Source organism: Aulonocara sp. 'chitande type north' Nkhata Bay, linkage group LG15 (genome assembly GCF_057382095.1).
Source record: "Aulonocara sp. 'chitande type north' Nkhata Bay isolate Kocher_YH1m ecotype deep benthic linkage group LG15, A_spYH_male_GT1.1, whole genome shotgun sequence".
Lineage (NCBI taxonomy): Eukaryota > Metazoa > Chordata > Actinopteri > Cichliformes > Cichlidae > Aulonocara > Aulonocara sp. 'chitande type north' Nkhata Bay.
The window spans coordinates 37,618,685-37,635,495 of NC_141358.1; the positions used below are offsets into that span (position 1 = coordinate 37,618,685).

General features: G+C 41.0%; 1 protein-coding gene across 1 annotated transcript; it reads left to right on the forward strand.

Annotated features, from left to right (window-relative positions):
* Nucleotides 1-11,849: 11,849 nt before the first annotated feature.
* On the forward strand, nt 11,850-15,251 carry nppc (natriuretic peptide C). Its single transcript, XM_086264587.1, has 3 exons — nt 11,850-12,062; nt 13,140-13,437; nt 14,692-15,251. The coding sequence occupies exons 1-2, from the start codon at nt 11,970-11,972 to the stop codon at nt 13,410-13,412; spliced, it is 366 nt and encodes a 121-aa protein (XP_086120713.1). The 5' UTR covers nt 11,850-11,969; the 3' UTR covers nt 13,413-13,437; nt 14,692-15,251.
* The last annotated feature ends 1,560 nt before the right edge of the window (nt 15,252-16,811 follow it).

Sequence of the window (16,811 nt, forward strand, 5' to 3'; positions counted from 1 at the left end):
GAATCAGAATCAGAATACTTTATTGATCCCTGGGGGAAATTATTTTTTGTTACAGTGCTCCATTTTAAACCAACATTAAGACAAGACAGACAATACGCTAACTAAGAATAGTACAATATATACATATATATACATACATACATACATAAGTCACTTATAAATAAATATTTGGAAAAGAAACATGTGTAGCTGTAGCAGCAAACAGTGTGTTAAGTGGATGCGTTGTACAGGGAGATGGCCACAGGCAGGAATGATTTCCTGTGTCGTTCAGTGGTGCTTTTCGGTAATCTCAGTCTCTCACTGAACGAGCTCCTGTGACTGACCAACATGTCATGGAGTGGGTGGGAGGTGTTATCCAACATTGTCTTTATCTTGGACAGCATCCGCCTCTCCGACACCACCTTGAGGGAGTCCAGCTCCATCCCCACAACATTGCTGGCCTTACGGATCAGTTTATTAAGTCTGTTGGCATCTGCGACCCTCAGCCTGCTCCCCCAGCATGCAACAGCATAGAGGATCGCACTGGCCACCACAGACTCATAGAAAATCCTCAGCATTTTCTGGCAGATGTTGAAGGACCTCAGTCGCCTCAAAAAATAGAGACGACTCTGGCCCTTCCTGTAAAGTGCTGTGGTGTTTTTAGCCCAGTCCAGTTTATTGTCAATGTGTACTCCAAGGTATTTATAGTCCTCCACAATGTCAACACTGACCCCCTGGATTGAAACAGGGGTCAAGTGTTTCCTGGTCTTCCTGAAGTCCACGATCAGTTCCTTGGTCTTTGCCACGTTGAGCTGCAGATGATTCTGCTCACACCACGTGACAAAGGAGTCGACCACAGCCCGGTACTCTGTCTCATCATCCCTGCTGATGCATCCAACCACCGCAGAGTCATCAGAAAACTTCTGAAGATGGCAGGTCTCTGTGCAGTGGCTGAAGTCTGTGGTGTAGAGGGTGAAGAGGAAGGGGGAGAGGACAGTCCCCTGTGGTGCCCCTGTGTTGCTAATCACCTTGTCAGACACACACTGTGGGAGACGTACATATTGTGGTCTTCCTGTCAGGTAATCAACAATCCAGGACACCAGAGAAGCATCCACCTGCATCGCTGCTAACTTATCACCCAGGAGGGTCGGCCTGATGGTGTTGAAAGCACTGGAAAAGTCAAAAAACATGACCCTCACAGTGCTCGCCGGCTGGTCCAGATGGGTGTAGACACGATTGAGCAGGTAGATGATGGCGTCCTCTGTTCCGAGACGAGGCTGATAAGCGAACTGAAGGGGATCCAGATGTGGTCTTACTATGGGTCGCAGCTGGTCCAGGATGAGCCTTTCCAGGGTCTTCATGATGTGGGAGGTCAGTGCCACGGGCCTGTAATCCTGGGGGCCACTGGGACGAGGCGTCTTTGGTACAGGGACGAGGCATGATGTCTTCCACATGTCTTCCACAGCGCACAATGTGCTTTGAAGTAGCAGCCAAGAAAGGTGTAATTTAAGTCTACGAGCAGTGAACACCCGTGTGCATACCTGTGTGGATCAGCGCGCTTGTATTCAAATGGTTTCCACATGTAATGGTCTGCAAGAGGATGTAGCGAGCCATAGCCCCGTCCCCCAGGGCATGAAGCAGGCATGGAGGAGATCCAGGCCCCAGACATCCAGAGGCCTCAGAGTGCGAGAGCCCAAGGAGGACCACCGGAGGGGCATCCGTGCCACCCTCATGGGAAGGGCTGAGGATCCCCAGATGAGGCGTCACCCAATAGCCACCAAGCAGAAGCTAGAGGGGGCTGCACCGGCGTGCCCACCGGCTCTGCCGGCAGCCAGCTGTGCCAGAGTGAACCGAGCCGCAGGCCCAGAGGCCGGAGGCCCGAGGGCCCCCCGCACCTGACCGAGGGCCTGACCGAGCAACAGGCGCCAGGCCCCGCCAGGTAGCCACCGGGAGTGAGCTGGTACATACCTGAGTGCCCAGCCAAGACACCAAGAACACCAAGAACCACCAATGCACCGACCCCTGAGGGCATCAGTCACTGGCAGGGAGTGTGGTGAGGTGGAGTCTAAGACCCGACCTGACATATAGACACAGACAAACAGGCACACACAGACACAAACATGCGTTCCCACCCTCATGCACACATATACAAACACTCAGCACTCACCCAACGTAAGGATTGACATAAATGGACATGTACACACAATCACACTCCCCAAACATACTCTATACCCCGGGTCCAGGTACCCTCGCCCCCAGAGGGGGAAACAGAACCCAGACCCAAGAGATGTTACCCTTCCCCCCGGGGTGGAGGCAAGGAGACCGTCCCAGGCTCCGCAGCAGCAGGGAGGCCAATCGGACAGCCAACATCTCCTCCCAGCCCCCCGCCCTGATGGCTAGCAGAGAACGGGGGTGTGTGAAGACCCCATACCTCCCTCCTCCCGCTCATGTGTAGTGTTGCTGTGTGTTGTTCTAAAGTGCATTTAAAACAAGGGAGAGCATGGTGCTGCTGCCAGAGAGCAGCAGGTGTTAGCACGGCCCTTCCCGAGAACCCTCAATGTCTACATGGATTTAAAATTGAGAGGTGGGCACCGGTGCCAGAGGTCGGTTTGAGAACACAGACCGTCCACTGGACGCCGTTAACGTGCCCACCCTCAAGGCCCTATATATATGTGTGTGTTATGAGAATGTAAGTAATATGGATGTCTAAGTTGTGAGATAAAATTGAGGCACAGGTGGCCAGAAGGGGACAGAGGGGGGGGAATGTCTCCCCTGCACCCTGGTGACACACCCGCACCCCAAGGCCCTACCTGTGTGGGTGAGTGTGGTGGAGCGGGAAGAGGGAGGTAGCCGGGGATGGGGAGGAAAAGGAGGAAGGGGAGGATGCCCCTCCCTAGGGCCAGCTCCCCCGCTGACCCCAGTAGACACCCCCGTCCTCTGGTACCCACCAAGGCAAGGGAGCCCAGGTCCATCCAGACCGGGGCCTACGGTAGCACTGCCAAGCCCCACAAGACCCAGGGCAGCCCACCCTACCCCACCGCAGAGGAAACTGTACCCACCCCAACATTCAATCATCTCCCAGAGTTTGAGAGTCTTTGACAAATCATTTAAAGTGGTAAAAAACATCCTCTAGATGTCGTAAAATGTTTTTCCAAGCCTTTGAATTTCCTTTGTGGTTATCCCGAAACACATTCCTTGTTGTTTTTCAAGTAGAGTAAAGTAGTGATCTCACGTGAAGCTTCTGCAGATGTGGATTTTTAATTTAGCTGATGTTCGGTGACATCACCCCAGGGATGTGTTATGGCCTTTTAGAATAATTTATATATTTATTTTGTTGTTTGTTTTTTAGTTGTACGTGAGTTCAACATTTTTTTGGTCCTTTTTTTGTCATCAAGTGAGCAGTGTTGAACAATCAGTCCAAAGTTTATATTACTGATGGATATTTTAAAGATTCCCTTTCTTTAATTCCACTAAAATCATCAAGGTAGGTAGCACACAGATGGACCCAACACATTAGTGCACAAAAACAAATAATGGCTTGTAAATTGGATTTTTGTTAACAAAGCACTGGATTTTGTGGTTGATGTTTCACCTGGACATTTTATTTTGAAAGTTTAGACAATCAGTATTCTGGGATGTTTCCAGAAGTGTGTAGCGCTTACTAATGGTGTAAGCAGCAGTTATCTTGCTTATGCAACATAATGATGCTAATGTGTGTACGCTGCTTGCACCCTTTCGTTTGTATTAAGCTGCAGCCCTTCAATAAGGTGGCCTCTCTTTGTCCTGTGACAGCTTCGATAGGTTCCAGCCCCACCTGTGACCCTGATAAGCAGTTCTGAAAATGAATGGATGGTGTGGTGCAGCTGAGCACTGCAGCAACATGTTCCGTTGGGTTAAGAAAAAAAAAAAACGGCTGTTAAAAACCACATTCCTCATGACTCACTATAAGTTTTAAAAGCAATCACTAATAAATGAGATATTGGGGAAATATTGGTCTCGAATAAAAAAAATTCATTAGGGAAACAGTGTTTTTGTGCAGTGGCATTTGTCTGGCAATAGGCAAGTCCATTTACAGTCAAGCAAAAAAATTGTAACGTCGAGCCAAGATTATATATCTGTTTTAAAATGCCCTGTTTCCATGTGGTTTTGTCGCAGCTTGTGCAACCCAAACCCCAAACACGTATTTTTCCACATGGTTTGAAAAAGTGACACACCAGAGCTTTGAAATAACATGTCCGCCACCAAGTATGTGTGGTAATGCTGTGAACACTGGAATAAATGCTTCTCCAACAGCCTGTATATTATTCACTTTTATGGTTTTAATGGTAATAGTAACCTTGGCAATGGCATTAATAATAATAAGGGGATTATAAAACGTGAATAATTAATGAATTATGATTGTAGCCACTTATAACACGATGTCATGAGCATTTACATCTTTCCACGCTGAAATCATTGGCTCAGTATCTGGCCATGTTAGCAATTTGTGCATGTCCATTTACAGACTTTTCAACGGCTAAACACAAACCCAGTAAATTAAAACCCAGACAGCATCTTTTGTGGTCCAGAAAACAAAAATCTGGGTAAGAATAGCTTTTGACCTAAGAGCATTTTCATATGTTCTGTCTTCTTGCCTCCAGATTGGAATGTTTTTCTGACTGAGGCAATATGCCATGAGAGCAAAAAATTACACACAGTATTTTTGGCACACAACATAAATATACAAATAGTAGGCCAAATGGCTGGCAGCGTCATTCTGTTACAAGAACTGCACTATTTCTGCATTTAAACCTTCACAAGGAACTTGACCTGTGTCTCTTAGGAATGCTTGGAATTGAGCGAAAATCTAAATTATAATGCCACGGTGGCTCCCCTGTGATATCACGAGATGCTAAATCTGAATCTGAAGTGACTGAAATTTTTTTCCCCTATTAGTCACCTCAATGTCTGCTCAAAACACATCAGTATATTTTGGTTATGGAATTGCAATAAAGTAAAAGCACAAGTGCATGCTTTGGAATAGGCAATAAAACTCTATTGTTCATATGACTGTATTCCACTTGTGGTTTCTTTATGCCTTGTGTTTGGCTTCATGCATGAACAGCAGTACACAATATGATGGAGGGCTTCCACCATTCTCAGGAAAACTCATCTCACATGCTGTGACACCTGCATTAGCTTACAAAAAGTTTGTCTTTGGTTGGGACATATAATGTGCATGTTGATGTGACTGCTAAGGGTGCATTTTTACATTTTTATTTAGGTTATAAGTTTTCCACAAAAATATCAGGACTAAAAAAATATTCCATGCAGCAAATTCACCTGATCCAGCCGGAAATATAAGTTTTATCAAACAAAAGAGTTTCAAGTGTAAGTACAGAGTGGCTCTGTCTGCTGGACCCAAACTGGAAGTTGGTTCCAAAGCACAGAGGTCTAACAGCTGATGTCACCACCTTCCACTGCACTTTTCAAAAGTAAAGCCCTTTTACTCAGATTCTCTACTGGGATAGTGTCGTTACCTTCTATAAGGTCTTCAGGCTATGATGATTTGGGTGCCGTGTCATCTGCTGGTGGAGGTGGCGGTTGGTCTGACCGTTAATCAGCTGTCATCTAGGAGTACTTCATGCTGACAAGCTTTAATGGAGATGCTGACTTCCTTTCCCTGCAGAATTCATCACCTGCCCACAGTGCCAATACTACCAAATGCTTGGCTGATCATGCTACTACTATGACTGACCAGCCAGCCAATCCATGCGACCCGAACCCCACAGACTGTCAAGAAGAAGACAATAAACACCTGACCCAAAAATACAGACGAACTAAAGGCTAAGAAAGCAACCTGATCACCTGCATGCCACGCCGCATGATGGAGTATTTTGCATATTAGTATATATATTATTATAAATTGAGTATATAAATTAACACACTTTTGATCATTACAGATGGGCATTTTTACTCTAATGATTTGAGAAACTGGATTTCTGATTTGATGAGCTATAGGCTATAGTCACTTTACACTTTACTTGTACTAAAGTACAAAAATTTACTTTTTTCACAGTATTAAGATATTTATGATGATGCACTAGTGAGTTTGCTCCACAGTAAAACAAGTGTTAACATTTTTGAAATTAGTACCTACCCCTATAATATCAAAAACATCGAGACAGGAGACCCTACCTCCTCTAAAACTAGTTCATTCCAAAACATGTGTGTTTACACAGTCATCATACGCATTTTGTGTACATTAGTCAAGTAGCCCTGTGTTGCCAATAAAGGCAAGCGTGTTTGTTGGCACATGCAAAAGGCTTCAGAGCACTTGTGTAAAAAGCATTAAAATTCCACACGCAATAAAACCTTTATTTATAGGACCATAACAGCCTTGTAGTTTGTCTTACATAAACCCAGAGGAGGAATCAAGACACTCAACCCTCCCATAGACACTCAGTGCAACGGCTACTGCAACACATGGTCTCTCCATACGTTTGCATAGCTTCCTGGTGCAAGTAAGTTAGGCTGCTTCATTTTCATTCAGCCACATCAAAGCTTAAAAAATTACTGAAAATTGAGCGGATAAGAGTTTGTGGGAAAGGCAGGGAGAAAAAGGGGGAAGTACAAAAGGACATAGCAAAATAGGTGCTCTCAGTAACCCATGTGATGTCATTGGGAAAAGTGTGTAACATTGTTAAACTGTACAAAAAAAGGCAAACTTGTGACACAACACTTGCGACATGAAGAAAGAATGTGTCATACACTTGTTAAAATTCAAAATAAAGGGATTAGCAATCAGTGAAAAATGTTTTGCAAAACCCAAAGATGTCATCATGGACACAAGGTCAGCAGAGTTCAGCTGCACCATATTGCTGTTGTAAAAGCGGATTAGTAAAATAACTTTCCATGCAATTGAACATCTTTACTGCAGTTACCTTGGAGTGTGAGTGGCCTTTTTAGCAGCAGTAGCTGCTAAAAACATATTTTACATCACATATGCAATGTGATGTGATGCACCTGTGTTGATTATTTTCAGCTTAAATTATTTTTTGCACTAAAGAGTAACATGTTTCAATATAAATGCCATCAACACTGAAAAAAAAACAAAAACAAAAAAAAACAGCAATAAAAGTTCAGACGTAACAGTATGACTCATGTCAGACAAGTACATCCTGTTGATGATTTAAAAAGCCTTCTTTATTTCAACATTTTTTTATATGAAAGGAACAACCTTCAACTATTTTAGTTAGTTTTTGGACTACATGAGTACAAATGTTGTGATGACAAATTTCATCTACATTTTTTTCTGTTACTCTCACTAACTTATTCTATTCAACATGGACCAGCAGTAAAACAACTTTTGGGCAGGGTGCAAGGGGTGACCTGTGATGACACGGGTTTTCCTGATACAGCAGGATCTGGCAGTGGCCTCCAGGGGTGGTGTTAATAACCCTCTACACAGCCTTCCTGTTCTCAGGTGTGGCCCCTGCCTACCAAACACCCAGGCAGTAGGTGGGTGCCCAGAAACCTGAAGGTGGAGAAAGATTCCAACCGTTCTCCGTTTATAATAAGAGGGGAGTGGACCGATGTGTGCCTCCTGAAGTCCATTATGGGCTCTTTTGTTTTAAGGATGTTCAGCTTCAGGTTATTTTTTGAGTTACAGGTGTGCAGGGCATTCAGTGGGCTGAGAACACAGGCCTGTGGGGATCCAGTGCTGGAGAGAGGTAGGGCCAAGTTGGGCTGATTGAGGCAAAATTAAGAGCTATTTATCATCACCACAGCTTACCTTACTCCGGCAGATTTTATTACTGTCATTTCAGAAAGTAAATATAATGTCAAAACTAAGAACACCCTGTAATTTTAATAACTTGTAGAACCACCTTCAGCAACAATAACTTAAGGAACAGAAGTTTTCTGTATGTCTTTATCAGCCTTTTATGTTTTTGTGGAAGTGTTTTTGTGTCACTCTTCTTTACAACATTACATTAGTTCATTTAGGTTTTTTTGGGATTCATTTATGCACAGGTCTCTTAAGGTCTCGCCGCAGCATCTCAATCAGGTTGAGATCTGGATTTTGACTATGGCAAAGTCCAAACCTCAACCTGATTCCTTTCTTTTTGAGCCATTCTGTTGTAGATTTGCTGCTGTGCTTGGGATCATTGTCCTGTTCCAAACCCCAATTTGGCCCAAGCCTTAGCTGTCAAACAGATGGCATCACTTTTGATTAGAACACTTTGGTATACAGAAGAGCTCGACTCTAATGACTCCAAGGTGCCCAACTCCCACAGTTGGGCACCCCTTCACCACCATGCTTGACAGTTGGTATAAGGTTTTTGTGTTGATATGCTGTGAGCTGCCAAGTGTGATGCTGTGCATTATGGTCAGACATCTGCACTTTGGTCTCATCTGTCCAAAAGACATTGTTCCTGAAGTCTTGTGGTTTGTTCAGATGCAACTTTGCAAACCTAAGCTGTGCTGGCATGTGCCTTTTAGAGAGAAGAAGTTTTCTCCCATCAGCTCTTCCAAACTTGTCTCTACTCTTTTTCTAATTGTACTATCGTCTACACAGTCCGATATTTAGCCCTTGTTTTTTAATTTTTATTTATTTTAATTTTTTGCACTGCTCCGACTTCAGAGTCCAATAAAAACTTTCATTATATTTTTCTTTTTATAGCTTTATATAGCCAAAACAAGTCCATTACTTTCATTTCAAGCAATTAAGAGAACTTCTGCATGTAGTGACAGTGATGAGTCTAGTAAGTTTGTTAGACTGAAGGAAAATGTGACATTGTAATGTTTGTGTCCTGTCTTTGAAGAGAAGCAAAGTCTGGATGCATGTTGCTCTGTTATTACATCATATATCACAGGCCAGTCATCTTGTTCATCTGTTTAGTTTATCAACATCTCTGTTTTATGAGTTTATAGGGCAAAACCATATACTTTATATGCTTTATCAGAGTAATGTTGTCTAATTATACACACAGTATTTTATTTAGCCTTCAAAGTCATAATCTTTAACACACACCATAAGTGATTATTATTATTAACGATCATTTTTTATGGTGTGCAACCAAAAAGAAAGCAGAGTATTGGTTGAAACATGGACACCTAATGATGACACTGCAGCTGGCTGCCATCCAAACATCGTTTTTGCTGCACGATTCAATGCAAATCCAACACACGTTCTGATTGACATTTTTTGGCAGGTATGCCAGCACTGCTACAATAAATATGACATATGTTCTGCAAAAAAATGCAGGTATACACTTTCCATATGCCAAATCTGCTCTAAAAAGCCTTTATAGGACTTTCAAATGCTGGCGATCTGCTGATTAATGACTTAGTTTTACAGTATAGTATTGATCCAGTAACATGTGACTTTGAGGGGTATTCGCTTTTCGGCATAGCAAATACTGCCACTCTGTGTTCCAAAACAGATGGTGCTGCCTGAGATTTCTGCTCCACTATGTGGGGCCTCGACTGCTCCAGAAACACTCCACACTGCAAAAAGTATCTTTTTTTTTTTTTACAAGGGTTTTTGTATTGTCTCAAAATGTGCGCATATTCTTTAAATTGGTCAATTATTCTCAGTGAGGTGACTTTTTAATTTAAACTTCCCTTGACAACATGCCGTTTAAGTGTTTTAGTGATTGATTGCAACTTATTTTAAAACATTTTTAGATCATCATTGTTCTAACTGCATATCACCAATTAATAGTGACAGTTCTATGTATATCTTAAAGCAGGTCACACGGCATATGTAACCAACCGTGGGTGAGCTTACGAGTGTTAGGCAACTATACATCAATGTCAGGCTGTTTGCAGTATCAAAAACGCTTCTTTAAAGTTGAACTTTCTTGGTTTACACTGTTTGAAACATGTGTGGTCAAACTTTAAGATTTAACAAGAAACTACTCTCTCAACCCTGGAAGTGAAGCAACTCATGCATGTGTCACACTTCTACAGAAGGGTTACTCTCTTACAGAGTTCCTTTTAAAAAAATCCTGAGCATCAGAAACTTTTCTTGGACACTTCCAAGGTGTTTCCACCAAGGTGTTTCCACCATATTCCCAGCCCCTATAGCCATCTCCTTTATTCAGTTCTGGCAAACCAGTCATTACTGGTTGACATAAAACAGGTGCAGCAGTGCTGGACACTAAATTAAAAACTCTGGTTTTCTGCCAAAAGTAGACAAACCTGGTGCAAATTGCTTAAATACAACTACATTCATTTATATGTTAAAAAAAAGAATCCCCAGCTGCAGATTAAAGCTAAATTTGTTACACACTTTAGTGCTACAGTAGTTTTTTCTGGTAAGACTTACTTGTAACACTTTAAAAATGAAAAAGCATTCATTTATAGATATGATGTATAGAAGTATATAGCTTGAGAGTGCTCTTTGTTGATTGGCATTCTCTAAACCAGTAAGAGGGGTTGAAAGGCTGCGAGCCATAAAGGCTTTTTCTTACACTAGATTTTATACCGACACCCATTCAACTGTTCTTCTCTGGACTTGTGGTAAAGTAACATAGTCTGTATGAAAACCCATCGTCACTCATTGGTTGGAGTCAGCAGCTAATGCCAATTTTTAAGCCTAAAGTAAGTATAAACATATTGACTTCTGTATAGTTTCACTCATTTGTGCAGAGTCACCCTCCTCCTGGTTTATAGAAGTATCGCTGGTTAAATATCCTGCATATTGACGGCACTCTGCAGACTCACAGGCTAAAATTTAAGAAAGCAGCAGCTTTTCTTAGTGACATACCAACTTTGATTCAAGAATAACAGTATAAATTATTTCTGGACACTGGTGTGGTAATCATTGCTTAGGGTTCATGTCTGTGCCTCCTTTCTGAGTTGGGGGTGACTGTCTGAACAGTCCCACACATCCAGTGTGTGTTGGAGTAGCCACAGTAGTTCTGAGATTCTTCTCTGTAAGTGGACTACCTGATCTAAAGACAGAAAACAAACTGTAAGATACCGCCATGAAACACAAAACCATCTAATTAAAAGGTTTATGGGGAATTGCCATTTACATCCAGACACATGACATGACTTATAATGAGTGTCTCTGTTTTTTTATGAATCAGCATGAACCGTCTGAGGTTTTTTCGGTGTGAATCCCCCTTAGCTGATGTCATGCTCTGATGTAAATAACGTCGAGCAAATGACTTAATGGGGTTGTTTAATAATTCCATCTCTGTATGTTTGCATTCCTCTGTATAATAATAATAATAATAATAATAATAATAATAATAATAATAAGTTTTACCCTTTAAAAAAATAAATGAAAAACACGGGGCTTGAGTGGCGCAGTAACACATCAAATTATTTCTGGTAAAATTCCGCTTTGTGCCTTCCAAAAAAGTGATTAGATGAAGAAAATCACATTTGAATTTCTGGAAGGTATCTAAAAAATGACCTAATTCCTTTAATTCCAGCAGCAGACTCTGAATTTTCGCTTAAAGAAAACAGGATATGTCATCCACGCGCAGCATATTGTATGTCTTTTTAAGATGTTCCGCAGCACAGACGGTTGGCATCCTAGAATTCATTTCACTGCCAAAGTCGCTCTTCAGCTCTTGACGCGCAGCCTTTGAAACCACCTTTGGTTTCAGCTGTTGCATCTCAGCCAGAGGTCTAAAAGCTTAAAGTCTGTGCCTTTTGATAGCTTATAGCCTATATCATTTTCTCTAACACAGCGATGACCGGAGCTTGTGTCATTTGCATTTAATTAATCCCTGGCATGACGTGCTTAGAGGCAGGTACAAAAAACAGTGAATAGGCGAGGAAGGAGAACCATTACGCAGGTTTTCATGACATCACCATGGGCTGGCTATAAAGCGGCGAGGATTAATACACAGAGTTAGAGAAGCACTTGAGGAGCTTTGGAGTAAAAAACGGACTCTCCTTGTGTTTAGAAGCTGATTGGCTGAAGCTAACGTCCTTCGATCTGAACTGCAGCGCAGAGGAATCCCCGAACAACTGCTAGACTTGTCAAAATGAACTTGTCATACTTTGTAGCGTGTGGACTTATGGTCACCTTACTTTCAGTGAGGATGGGGGCAAAACCTTTAACTCAAGCGCAGCAGAAGGTAAGAAAAAGTCACTTGTATTGTTATTACTGACCAGGAGAACCTTTTGATTGGTTTGGACTGAAGCTGCTGGAAGCTGAATACTGAAGAAGCAGCAGCAGCTGTTCTGTGGCACAGGTCCTCCAGGACAGTAGCTTTGCGCATCATATTTCACAATTTGGTTCTTGTTAAGCTGTTGGGGAAAATCTCTCTTTTTCCACACTCAGAGTGTAACACCCCTGTCCACTTGCACTTTATTTACAAACAGACGGCATGTTCAGTGACATGCAACCAAAACAGCCGGTGAAAGTTTGTTTCCGAGCATCCCTGTGATATTTTTAGACTTTAAATCGCCCATATGCGATTTTTTTAAATGAAACCACATATGGGGAAAACATTAAAATTCTTAGTTTACAATAACTCTGAAAAGCTATTATACTGACTATCAACATCATTTTTGGAATTTTATGTATTTATTACTTGTACTCAAAATAAGATTTACCAAACCAAAACAAAATTGTGCGTAAAATCGCAATTACGCATAGAATTGAATAAAGCTGACCCTTTAAAACAATACTCGTTTGAAATAATGTTGTAATTATTTTCTAAGCTCAGTAAAATTTGGAGTGTTGGAGGTCTTCGTTACAGTCTACTTTACGAACAGATAAGTAAGCTACAGGCACCTGTTTTAAGTTTGTTTATTTTTTGTCTTCACTTTGAGAGCGAGGTGTCAGAGTCGGTAACTTAATAAAACAGAAGTACTGCACTCTTCTTCAGGGGTTTCCTTCGAGGTTTGAACCTCATGACTGGAGCCTCTCGTGGATCTTTTCCAAAGTTGTTTTTGGTTAGATGATACAAGTTAATGGATTCTTGAGTGCCGTGCTGTGAGAAAAATGCCAACGCGTCCCCCCGGCCATTACGTTTGTGAAAGCGTTAGAATATATGCCAAGCTGAGGTTTACCTCAAACATTTAGCATATAATGACTACTCTGTTGAAACGGGCACAAACCATAGATTTCACTTTCATCAAAAGCATTTGTCTTTGCACAATTTATTTGCCTGAGGGAGAGATTGTTTATTTATTTTCTTATCTTTCAGTCTCTTAGAAGTTTGCTGGGCGAGGAGCTGACGGAGTTTCTGGAGTCGGAGGAGAGAGAGAGACGGCTCGACGCTGTGCGCACTCGGATACGGTTACTGCGCGATTTACGGGTGGACACCCGGGCCAGAGGCATGTGGGCTCGTCTCCTCAACGATCAACCCCAAAACAGGAAACACAAATCGGGAAGCAAGAAGGCTGGCTCCTCGTCACGGAGTGGCTGCTTCGGACACAAGATGGACAGGATAGGCACCATCAGCGGCATGGGATGCTAGGGTTGGAGCAGCGCTGCAATGAATGGTGAGTGGTCGCTCATATCAGTCCCACTTTAACATTATGCAACATTAACTGTAGCAGCAAACAGTGACATGTAAACAGAGCCCAAAAGCAACAGGGTGAAATGAAATGAAAGAATGAATGCTGAAAGATAAAAGGGAGACAAATTACAATCAGGGATTTTAAAAAAGAATGGCCTAGTTAATTAAATGGACATAATAATCAATTTTTTAATATTGTATTTATTATAATTTCCTGTTGGTATTCCTCGCAGTTAAATGATGATTTTACAGGATTATCTGTCATATACATAAGACACATGTATTTATGCAGCATTGCATGGTTCAGCTATGGAAGATATTGTGGTTCACTACTGCCTTTGACTTAGAAATATTCAATCTAGGGAAATAATCAAGCCTAAACCTTCTAGCATTAGAATCAGAATCAGAATCAGAAAGGGTTTTATTGCCAAATGTTGAGCGGGTTTACAACATTAGGAAATTGCTGCGGTGCTTCAGTGCAAACATACTGTTATAAATACTGTTATAAATTAAGCTTAAATAGACATGAAAATAAAAATGAGAATAAGAATTAAAAGTGCTAAGTAGATAGATATTACCTCCTAGAACAGGATAGTCTTAGTCATCAGTTTAAGTGGATAGCCCGCTTAAGCTGATGTATGGGAAAGAAACCAGTGAGCATTTAGGAAGTCCACTCTTGTATCTGTGCACATCATTATGAATGATCCCATCTGCTTCTATAACACAAGAACAATATATCACATTTAAGAAAAAGGGCAGGGAGATATCGAGGACGGAAGTGGGGTTGCAGAGACACATTCACACACATATTTGGTTGTCAAGATGTTTCTTGGAAACACATTTGTTTCACTAAGTGTTTTTAACATAAACTGAAAAGGGGGCTGTGTGGGTTAATTAAGTACTGGGGAATCTAAGTGACACACGATTAGTCCTGAGGCTTCACACCTTTTTTCGATTTTATGGTAAACTCTGACATCCCTATGGGGGAGTGTTAGTGACTAACAATGGGTGAGTGTGTTTTTCATTGGTTAACACCATACGGGTGAGTTAATCTAAAGTAAAGTGGTTAGATGAGAAGTGAGTTAATGAGTAAAGAACCAACAAGTAAATTTGGAGATTCCCTGACTGATACATGTATTACGTTAACAAAAGATCGAATAAATGAACATGTGTTTATGAGGCTGACCTTGAAAGACTCTGTCTAACCTTTTGCTTTTGTTTTCCTCTCTTTTTCTAGATCTCTGGACGACGTGTTTGTTTGGATGACAAAAGTTGAGTTTGTTCTTACCAGAAGGGGAAAATAAAGAAAAACTCATCATGATTGTTCTATGGTACGAAAGTCACCATGACCAGCATAAACAAAGACTTGGATGACAATACTACAAAATCCTAATATAGACATATATATACAATAAATATGCAGGTATATATACATATATACAGTACATATATGTATAACATACAACATGGTCAACAGATACAAACACAGATGGGTAGTACAACATGGCGGACAATGGTGTAAAAAAAACTACATACCGCAAAGCTGTATATTGTTGCTGCTGCTGCTGTACATTCATGTACTTCATCGTTCCCTGCATAAATGTATTTATGTTTAAAATCTATTTATATGTTTATAAAAAAAAGAGATATTTATAAATATGGATTTTTATTTATGTAACATTTTGGAAATGGATGCAAACTGTAGGTCAGTTCTGTTTGTTGCCTTTTTTCCCCATTTGTCTCAAATAGTTGTAAATGTTTTCGAAAACGATAAAACAGACATTCCATGTGCACTTACATCTTTGATCTGTGCGTCTTTGTGTGTTCCGTGAAACTAGTCAATTCTAGTTTGTGAGCATTTTCTGCCTGGCTTCTGGAGGTTTTGTCAGAAGAGAAACAAAGACTGCCCTGCTGTTAGATGGAGCGCCATTCATTTTTATTCAGTTCAATTCAGTTTCATTTCTATGGCACCAATTCACATAAAACAGTGACCTCGAAGCGGTTTATGTTGTAAAGACCCTACAATATTAGAAAGAAAAGAAAAACCAAGCAATCATTTGACCCCCTTTGAGCAAGCTCTTGTTGATGGTGGGAAGAAAAAACTCCCTTTTAATAGGAAGAAACCTTCACAACCAGGCTCATGAGGGGCAGCCATCTGCTGTAGCCGGTTGGGTTGGTGTTACAAAAGGCACACTTTGGTACAGAGAGCCAAAGTTTAACATTTACTAAAGATTTTATCCTGCTTGGATATTGAAAAAATGTTTCAAACATTAGCAAATATCTGAAACTCTGTGTTATCAGATAACATATTTATATGAAACAATAAAGATTTGTTGGGTGCTGCATCTATACTCCTGCATTCAACCTGGCATGATTGTACCCACACCGTCGAAAGCTCTTGCACAAATTTGCTGCACAAATAGAAGAAAACACTGAAAACTTAAATTTTGACTTAGAGCGATCTTTAGAATTCAGGCAATAACGCTGTAATCCCCAAATAACCCATCATGTTGACCACTAATTAAAAAGATGATAGGAAGCCACTTCCTCCTAATGTTCCTCTAATTCTTCCACACATTACATCCGGTTACCAGTTGGTAAATTTAAATATTATTTAAAATAAGCAGTAAAATCACCTTATAATTATCCATCCATCCATTCTCTTATGCTTCTCCAATTCATCATAGGGAGGAAGGAACAGGATACATCCTGCACAGACAGCCAAACTGTTGCAGGAATAACATACTTTAACATTATATAAAGATGATATATAAGCAAAATGGCTTTTTTATCTCGTAGTTTCCAAACTAAAAGGCTTAAAACAAGACAACAAGCATATAGAGAAAAGCCCATATATGTGCGATATTAAAAAGGAAAACAAACACACCCAGATTATAATAATGAAGCATAAAAAAGACAACAAATTGTGCTCAGTTGTGAAACCGTAAAAAGGTCCATTGCTCAAAGGTTTCATGGTGTAATTACACTAAAGGGGGTGAGAGCCACAAAAATACAGAGAGAACACTTTACAAGCTAATGAATACAGTGAAGTCAATGTAAAAGTCTTTTCAAAGATTTCCTTTCCAATACCGTGAAACATGATATTTATGGTGTGATTGTTGTGAATGTGTGCATCTGACTTTGAGGTTGCTACTGATTTGCAAACTGGAGAGATGCACAGCTGACAGAAGCAAACTGAGAGTACTCGTTTACTGTGAAAACACATTTACAATCATAAATTAGATGTGTTTGTCTCTTTTTTGTGAACCTATATTATTGACTGTAGGAAGGTCATACTCATAGTAATAGAACTTTAAACACACACACATACAAAACAGGCCTTGAGGTGGCCGGTGC

Coding starts and splice junctions, on each gene's coding strand:
- nppc (XM_086264587.1), top strand. CDS start 11,970: ATGAACTTGTCATACTTTGTAGCGTGTGGACTTATGGTCACCTTACTT. Junction 12,063..13,139: donor TAACTCAAGCGCAGCAGAAG/GTAAGAAAAAGT, acceptor CTTATCTTTCAG/TCTCTTAGAAGTTTGCTGGG.